The sequence below is a fragment of the Ammospiza nelsoni genome, chromosome 2, assembly GCF_027579445.1.
Source record: "Ammospiza nelsoni isolate bAmmNel1 chromosome 2, bAmmNel1.pri, whole genome shotgun sequence".
NCBI classification, from domain to species: Eukaryota; Metazoa; Chordata; class Aves; order Passeriformes; family Passerellidae; genus Ammospiza; species Ammospiza nelsoni.
Window position 1 is genome coordinate 105,358,940 of NC_080634.1, and position 9,705 is coordinate 105,368,644.

A 9,705-nucleotide genomic window follows, 5' to 3' on the forward strand; every position below is an offset into this window, starting at 1 on the left:
ACTGCAATTGCCCTGAAGAATGTCTCAGAAACATTTGACATGCAGTCTACTGAAGGTTCATGTACACCTTCAAAGAACAGTGTGCAGAGTAATAAAGTAGTCAAGATCATGTGATCCTTGACACTGCAATTTTCCAGTCACTATTTTTATGGATGCCAAGTCCCACCTCCCAGGTTTTTGAGTTGCACCAAGATATATCTTGAAGTCACTTATCATCTGAACAGAAGAGAAGCTACTTATGTACTGACTATGATGCCCTGTGAAGGCTGATCTAGAACAGAGGCTAGACAGAGTTAAAGTATAAAGTAGGGATTTATTAAAAGGCCTCAATGGATACACCTTGGGCAGTACAAGAGCCCAGCCAGGACTACACCCAAGATGAACCTAAAATGGTCACAAAATGGATGACTGGTCACAAGGTCTCTCACTTTTATGAGTTCTGGTCCATTGGCATATTGGAGTTAATTGTCCAATTATAGCTTTAGATTATGAAGTCCTATACTGCTTGTTTTTCTCTCTTCATTCCACCATTGGTTATGCTCTTGGGCCTGAAATTTGGGTCTGTTGTCCTTGGTCCCCAGCTAAAGAAGGAATTGTTTTGTCTACCTACTCTGTGAAGAGAGCTTACTATCCCCTGATATGAACCCTAGACCCAGACCCGTACACTAAAGCAGTACAGAATTTGAAAAATATAAAAGCTAAAACCTGAGGCATCAGCTTACTGGTGATGTGTGATGCAGCTGTGAATCCCCTTGTAGCCTTTGCTTTCTCAGAGGGACTTTGGAATTCTGCTCTCCATCTCCCCCTCTCCTGGTACACTATGAGCTCGGCCTCATGGGCTGGGGGGATCTTCTGCAGGTACTGCCAGAGAAAATTTTTTCTGGCCAAAAAATACACTCACTGTGTGCATCCACTGTATGCATGTGGACTGCATATGTTGAAAAAGTCTGGTAACTATAATGTCTTTTCTTTGAAAAATACTGGAGTCATACAGTTGGGTCTTTATGACTAAGGATGCCTCTAAAAATATGTACTTTACATCTAGTTTTACTGAAATGCTGATTGTGCTTTGTGTAGTGACTTTACTGTGACAGTGGACACATTTAAGAAAAATATAATAGCTGCACTCTTGTAAAAACAAAAAAACCTAATCAAACCCTTATTGAGATTGATTATTTGTCCTGGAAGAGGGTCATTTCACATGTGATTTTTCTGCAAAATTATAATCTAAAATTCATAATTTTATAACCCTGGAATGACTTTTCCTGCTTTGTGTATTTTCATTTCAGTAAGTCTCAGCAGTTTTGTACCACGACAAAACTTTTTAAGTATCGATCTGCCTGTGGTGATAGAGACATTTTGCAAGTATCCTTTGAAGTATGTTTGTTCTTTTAAGGTAAGAAGGGAGCTGTTCAGAATTCAGTGACCTAAAAGCTTCAGTTGGATGTCATTTTAGACAGGATGCCCTAAAATACTTCTGTAGAGATTTGACATCATTATCCCATCTCTGCATTGATTATTGTCCATGTGCCAAGCTAAAAATGAAATCTCTCACTTTCTTGTGCTTAAGAGCATATTTTTGGTCAGTGTTTTTTTTAACTCTTGAGGGTGAGCCTTAACAGATGTGACAAGAAAGCCAAAGTAAGCCTGAATTTAAGTCAGGAAAAAAGCTATGTGCTTGCTAGCTTTGCAATATCAAAGTTTTATTATTTTTGTGTCATTATACTGAACTAAATAAGAGGATATGGCAGTTTTGTTTTTTTCTTCAAAAGAAAATAGAATAACTGTTCAAAAAACAGGATAATTCAATTAACTCTTGCTTATTAATGAACAAGATTATATATATACACATAGATTAGTAGACTTGAATGTGGGTAATCTAGGAATCCTTAGCCTTAGGAACTGAAATGTTTATGTATGGCCATAGAATAACTAAACTGTGTAGTTCAGTTTGATAAAAGTCCATAGAAGCAGAGGAAAGGTACCACATAAGCTGCTGTTTTCTGAGAGCACATCAAGGTTCACTCTGCCCCAGCTGCTTTCTGGCTGTGTTCTTGCCAGGCTGTTCAGGATGGAGGTGGGTACTGCAGTTAGCAAGCCTTTAACCAGCAGTGAAAATTGCCTGCCCGTGCCTCATTCCCACGTGCACACACATGTACAGAAATCCACTCAGCTTTCCTGGCTAACAGGTAGGTAAGAGAGATAGGTCAGATTTCTGATGATATTCTAGTCATTTACTAGGGGGTGTTTTGGAAAATATTCCTAATCATGATTTCATACTTGGGTCTAGAATACCTTCTTAGTTCAGGCATGGCATCAGAGCTATAAACTTCCTCCAAAACCACACAAAGCAAGCAAAGAAGATGGTGGTTTTGCTGTCTCCTGCTTTCACTCAAGTTGTGAGGAGTGCAGGTTTAAGTATCCAAACTTAGCTCTTAAAAAACAAAAATCTGTAAAGGCAATTCCCTGAGTGGGTATGTTATGGCATAAAACTAATTTTACTCATATAATTTCTGTGAAACAGAATGGTAGCTAGAAAAATAATCTTTGTATGTCTCTCTCTGAATACTAGAAATGCAATACATATATCTCTATTTTTTATTAATTTTTTTAGCATTTTCTCAGATACTTTCAATGAACCTTAACTAATTCCACCAGGTACCTCATCTCACTATCAGGAGCACTGGCAGTTATCAATGCTGTGCCCTGCTTCGCTTTGGATGGTCAGTGGATATTAAATTCCTTCCTGGAAGCCACACTGAGCTCCCTAATTGTAGATAAACAAAACAGAGAGCTTGTTGGCTTTTTGATTTTGCTTGCTGGGAGTGCACTTTTGGCTGCCAATGTTGCACTGGGACTTTGGATGGTGACGGCGCGATAGAACATCGGATATTCTTCCATCAGTTCTCAAAGTACACAGAAATAATGAATACATTACATTTCAAAATGTGTCCAGTACTGAGATTGAAATAATTCCCTTAATATGACACTGAAAGAACAATCAACTGCTGGTTGCTGTTTTAATTTAAAACTTTATAACACCATGCCTGTGATCATGGGAAATGTAGTAGGAAAAAGTAGGGGCCCTTTTATTTACTCTTTAAGCTCTGTATTTATTCTGGAGAAATTTCATTTTAAGATTTCATAGGAAAAAATCAGACTTCATTAATTCAGATCTCAAAATAAGGGAATTATTTTGCCTCAAACATTTGTAAAGTGGGAGAAAAAACCAGTTTTGTTTTATAAATTAAATAATTGTCTGTGTAGGCTTTGATAATTTCTTAATCAGCATAGTCTTCAGTGACTTGTTTTGGTTTTTTTTTTAGTCTGGTATTCTGCCAAACTGGATTTTAAGAAGCCCTAAAGTCTGTTCTCAAAATGGGGAAAAGCTAGGTAAATGCCTACCATGTGTTAATGGGGAGAGAGCAGCCATTTGGGTTAATGGCTTTCCTTTCCACCTGGCTAAAATGACTGGAGGAATGTTGTCCTCAGGATGTAGAAGAGGGGTGCCAATGTCTGCTAAAAATGAAGCATGTGGGGGGATAACAAAGCCCACATGTTTGTGTTGCTTACACTTTCAGTTGTATGTTATCAGACACAGCTGAAGTTTTATTAAAGGCAATATTTGTCAGCAATAGCTACAAGATAACTGAAATTTAGTTTCTGAGTGCTGAAGTATGCTGTGCACAGTTTTCCTGAGTGATATGTAATGTTTGTGGTGTTTTACTCAGAAAATAATACTGTATTCTACCTGTTCACAGTTGAAAGTGAAACCTGTTGTTTTTATGGTGTCTATCTTCTAATGCTATGCATGCAATATGTACAGTAACTCACTGATGGTTTTCTGTATTTCAAAGGGTAATTCTCCTTTGCTAGGATTCATTCTGTTCAAAGATAGCTAACAAAGATATTTAGCTTGTCTTAGACATGAATTATTTAGAGAAGAAGATGATTGAGACTTGTACTATTTAAACATTTGGCTTTGCTTTCTGAGATGAATACAGACCATTTCCTTGTTCTTAAATCAACAGTGGAAGGATAGTCAGTGTTTACTGACTGGAGTATGTCTGATGTGCTTTGAAGTTCTTTCGATTTGCAATGTTTTGTACCCAATAGGATTATATATTTCATGTCTTTTCCTCCTGTGATATATTGCCTAGTTTATCTAAACCAGGTTCAGTCAGAGCCTTGCCTCAATATAGGCTGATATCTAAACAAAAATGCTCTGGTTTGGGAGCCTAAATATTTGGAATAGAAAATTTTAGAAAAATACCCTGCAACTTCTGCCTGATACAGTGTTCCCCATAGGGAGCAGCTCAGAATTCCTTTAAAGAATGGCCTTTCCACCAGGAACTGAAGTGGAACCAAAGCTCACAGATCCTGGCTTGCAGGGAGCACTGAAACATCCAGGACCAGGTAAAATAGATTCTTTTGGCACTTGAGGTGAAAGCCTGGATATTTTCAAAGGGGGCTGAGCCAAATTCCTGGTGTTGCTGCACAAATTTATAACTCTATGATGTTTGCATTTGCCCACTGATGTGTACTTTTGCACAGTAACTTTCACACTTCAGATGCACTCCTTTCCTACAATGATGCAAGCAGTAATGATTAAATAAACCATGTTTATTTCTTTGTTGTTGGCTAGTTTACATCCACTTCCAGCACTGCCACTGGCTGGGTGGCCCCTTGAAGTTCACCTCTGTGGGGTGGCTGGCCTGTGCCTCTCCTTTTCAGTCATTTCAACCCAGGCAAACTGGGACAGGTCCTTGTAGGAGAGAGTGAACCCTTCAGTCCAGTGTGAGCTGGCCCCTTTGGGGACCATTAAAAGTAAAACAAAGTGCAAGAAAGGAAAAGCAAACTACACTCTGTAAGTCTAACTTGTCATCACTCCTGGAAACACAGAGAGTCAGGGTAGCAGATGGGCCACTCTGCCATCCCTCAGTGGGCAGGAGGACAGGAGCAGCCTGGTCCTTGCACAAGGCCTGGCTCTGAGACTGTTCCAGACTGCCCTCTCACATCAGTGGCTGTTTACTGACCTGAGCTCTTCCTTTCAGTGGCTCTATAACACTTTCCTCTGTATCATCCAATCTACAGTGCAAAATAATTTGGACTTAGAAGTTTTAATGTAGTTTAGTAAGATAGGATATTGACTTTCAAAACATGTCAAGTTTGATATTTATTTATTCATGTTGACTACAATGGCTTGGAACAATCCTTTAGCATAGTGCCTCTCATGGAAATGTAGGCAACAGATTTGGGAAAACCCAAAGCTTCTGAATTGGCATGCACAAATTTCATTTGCTATAATGAGGCTGGCTGGCTGTTCCTGGTTATTTAGTGTGCTACCAAAACATGAAGTTTTATCAAATGAAGCAAAAGTCAGTGTACTTTACACAGTCAGTGAAAGCCACAGTTCTACTGAGTAGAACTTCAGTCTGTGTCTGACCTCATAAGGAAGAAGAGGGTAGAGAAGCCATTGGTCATGGCTTTAGCAAAACAGACCCACTAGTGCCCTGTAAAGACTCTAGATACCATGTATGGAAGAGAGAGGACTAGAAGTGCTTAAAAATAATTCATGAGTCCATTCCTCCACATGCTAAAATTTGACTGAGTAAGGGTTGATTTAGGTATGTACAGGATCTTTACATAAAGACTTTAGGCAAACTGAGTATAAATGGTGACCCAGCACATCTTAGATTAGTGTAGACAAAGGTAATAGTCAGGTTGGACTACTCTTTTAAGAAGAAGTTGTTCAGTGGGTCCATTTCATTCTCTATAATCCTGACATATGGATTACATTCTGATAAGCATGTGCCATATGTACACTCACTGGGATGATTTTTCCTTGGGTTTTGGTCATTTATTTAGCAAGAGAAAACACAAAAGTACAGAGTGATTTTTGTGTGTTGGATTTTTACATCAGTATTTCTGATGTGTGTTTTGTTTTTGTAAAATTAGAAAGTCCTTAAATTAAATCCTTCTACATCTTATTCTAATTAGCCCCTCAGAATCTTTACTACAGAATCCATCAATATAATTTTAGGGCATATTGACTGGACTATAAAACAGCACTCTTAAAGATTGGATGGCTGCTATTATTTATGTATATACTATGCATTTTAAATCTGTATCAGATGGAAAAAGTAATGTCTAATATTCAGAAATGTTATACTTAGCTTTTGTTTGAAAATTTCCAGAAGAATTCCATAATTATAATCATTGTTCTACTTTTTTTAAATGAAATTGTTTTTTTATATCAGCAAATATTTACATAGCATTTTCTGATAGTGCATGATATGACATGAAAATGGCAAACTCCTTAGCATGGGGGACGTTACATGTTCTTTGCTAACTTGGGAATTTAAAAACAGCTTGCTTCTGTACAAATTAAATTATAGAGGCTTCTGTAGAAAAAGTATAGGCAAACTTGCAGATTAGTCATCCCAAATTATGAGCCACAGTGGAAAATGTGTTAACTCATCCTTTTTATTTAGAATGAAACAACCATGTTATTAGTTTCTGTGACAACCATGTTAATAGTTAATGTGGTAATTTTACATTTGTGGATATGTGTGTACACATACATTTGTGTAACAGATACACACATAGCCATAGGGTGGATTAGTGCTTTTTTAGGGATAGCTTACAGCAATCCTCCATATCCTGCAATGTAGGCTTTTGTTTTTCTTTTTCCACCTCTCTGTGAATTCTCTCTATGGTTTTCTCTGGATTTAAAAAGAGAAACTTATGTTTTCTTCCCAAAAGCAATTCTTAACTTCTTTATTAACAGAAGACAAGTGATGGGTTCATGATGTAACCACAGCTGCATGAGTTTTGTTCAGCTGATGTTTAAAGCATGTTTTTTATTTCTGTGAAGCCTCAGCTACAAGCATGGTAAACACAGATTTTTCAGAGCAACTAAAAAAGGTCAGCCTTCACTCTTTACTGCTGCTGTTTGTGCTGTTCTGGAGAACTGGGATGAACAAGGCTCTGAGAGCATAGTGAAGAAATAAAGTTTTCAGGACAGAACTCTCCATGGCAGTCAGGGTGTTTCAGCTTTCTTTTAATGAGGATATGTTTTGTTCAGTTTAGCACATCAGCAATCCCAGCATTCCCATACTTCCCATACATTTTACGTGATGCCAAAGGGTGACCTGTAGGAATATTTTTTAAATAAATTATGTATGTCTTACAAATTCAGAGCTTTCATACACATCTGGATGTCACTAATGACAGATGAAGAAGGCTTATAAAGGTTTATATAGCCTTGTCTGTATTTAACTGTTTTTAAAATATGTCAGTTAAACTCTAGATATAAGTACATATTTGTAAAATATGCTTTCTGTACACCTGCATTCAGACCAATTTCCACAACCAGTCTTGCCTCAGCTTTGTTCTTGTAATTTTGTGAGTAAGGTATCTTGAACCTTAACACAGGTAAGACCCAATATTGGCAAATATTTTATACCCTCTTGGTCCTGAATTTCATGTGACATATTCTATTGATTAGTTATTTAATGTGACTGAGTTACCTGGGATACACACCCTGCACAGTGCAGCATTTGGGAACATTGCACTGGGGACTGCCACAAAACAGCAGCTCTGTGACTCCTGGGCCTTGGGCTCATCCACTCCATCATGTGAAGAGCAGATGGCAGCATTTAAGGGCAGTGAAGGACTTGAGTTCATGGCAGCTTTATGAAACTTTCACACTGCTGACCTGGTGTGAAAGGACAGGAACAAAGAGCAGGATATGACACTGCAATTCCTTTCATTCCATTTACATTGTCATGAAACCCGAAAAGAACTTGTAATTAACATTTCAGAGCAGGAAGATATGTTTTCCAGCCTTTCACTGAATCATTCAGTGACTGGTGGTCAAACTTTTTTCTTAACACTTTGTCATTCCTTCAATAAATATGTGCTGATAAGTAGCATGAGTAGTTGAAGCATATTTTGTAAAATGGACTTGGGTATTTCTCACCTCTGGATGTTCATCCTGGGATGGTTTTTGTAGCATCATAGTATAATTGATCTTCATTGATACTGGTTGAAAGTTTGGAGGCTATTTCCAAGCCTATTTGGAAAATCTATTTCCAAGTTGTTTGTTAATATTTTAAATTCATCTTTTCCTTACATTACTTTGTTTTTAGATTGCATATACTCAGTTGATCTTAACTGAAGCCTGTCAATGGAATATGTATTGTTTAAAAATTCACTGTGGGATTTTTTTTCCTTCTACATGGCCTTATTTTTCACACTGACTCACAGCTGTGGAATGTTAGATTTCTAGACCCTTTGTTCCCACTATGCATTGTTCATGATCATGGGTTTTTTAAAAAACAGGAAAAAAAGAAAGCTTCATTTTGAAAATGTCAGCTAACAAATATATGGAACACTGAATAATGTATTGTGGTTTTGTTTTGCTTTTTTCTCTATTTAATTAACCAAACAATAAGTATTGTTTTCTATGTATGATAAATGTATCCTGCAAATAAATTCATTGTCTGATTGTTGATGTGCTTAAGTCTGTTTTTAAAAATAAGGTAGAGTGACATAATTCCTTACTAGTGGTAATTGCCATATTCTGTCATATATTCTGTTCTCTTCATATGTGATACATATATTCTCTCTGGGTACCAACAAGATACACCATCCTTTTCAGTATCTGACCACCTAAAAATAATAACTATAACTTTATTCTCCCTTATTTATCAGCTTATCACAGTAAGTAGTAGTTGAAATACTGCATGCTGGATGTCAAGGTAAGCAAAACCACTGCTCTGGCCAGTCCTGTGTGAAGAACTTAGAACATCAGCTCTTCCAAGGTGAACTCACATAGGACAACCTCTGATTTGTTTATCCAGGCCAGCCCAGAGCTGGGCACATCCCCTGGGTCTGGACAGGTTTCCTTGGATGTCCAGGTGGTGTCCGGGCTGTGCTGGCACCCAGCTCTGTGTGGGAGGGAAGTGTGGTTGCTGTTCCTTGAGCAAGCTCATCTGGAGCCAGCCAGGTTATTTGTTCTGAGAACTGAGCCAGCCTTTGTTGCCTGTTGGACACGCTGTTACTGTATACAAGCAGAGCTGTTTCAGCAGTTGTGGCTTTGTTCCCAGATAAAAGATTGCCATGACAAATGGACACAAAGTACAGATTGGACACATTGGTAGGATTTCCCAGAGAGGTTGCTATGCAGTTTTTACAATTTTCTGAATTGCATTTCTCTGGCATGAGGAGATGAGATCCCTTTCCTCCTACCCATGTTAAAGCTAGATACAATAGCATTTTTTTTTCTGAAGCATGTAAGCTTTTAGGAGAGTTCTGAGGTTTCTCAGTTGGTTTTGAAAAGCTTTTCCTTTATTGTGATGAGGTAGGTTCCTCTTGTAATCTGGAAAAACAATCAATTATATCCTAATGTCATCCTGAGGAATGTTGCCTTATTCACTAATGTAATTTCAGGGTAAAATTTAAAAAGAAAGCCTGTATCTACAAGTCTTATTGCTGGTAACTTTATAAAGAAAGCTAAATATAATTCTTCCTGTGATCATACCAGTTTGAACCGCCAAGCAGAAGCATTCCTAAGTATCTGCACTGAACTCAAATATTTTTAAAGTACTTTTATGATCTTCTGATGTGACCTACACAACAAAATAAAATTTAAGGTTTGATTCTAATCTTATGGTGGCAAACAGATAATTCACAACATTT

The 9,705-nt window shown here is 37.7% G+C and overlaps 1 protein-coding gene across 3 annotated transcripts in view; it reads left to right on the forward strand.

Moving 5' to 3' along the window:
• MBTPS2 (membrane bound transcription factor peptidase, site 2) overlaps positions 1–8,527 on the forward strand; it is a 40,495-nt gene extending 31,968 nt beyond the window's left edge. For 2 of the 3 annotated variants that reach the window (XM_059493694.1, XM_059493695.1), the window contains exons 10-11: positions 1,290–1,365; positions 2,659–8,527. In XM_059493694.1, coding sequence (XP_059349677.1) covers positions 1,290–1,365; positions 2,659–2,881 — 299 coding nt within the window. In that variant the 3' untranslated portion in view covers positions 2,882–8,527. The remainder of the gene's footprint in view (positions 1–1,289; positions 1,366–2,658) is intronic. The other variant, XR_009420517.1, reaches the window with a different exon arrangement.
• The last annotated feature ends 1,178 nt before the right edge of the window (positions 8,528–9,705 follow it).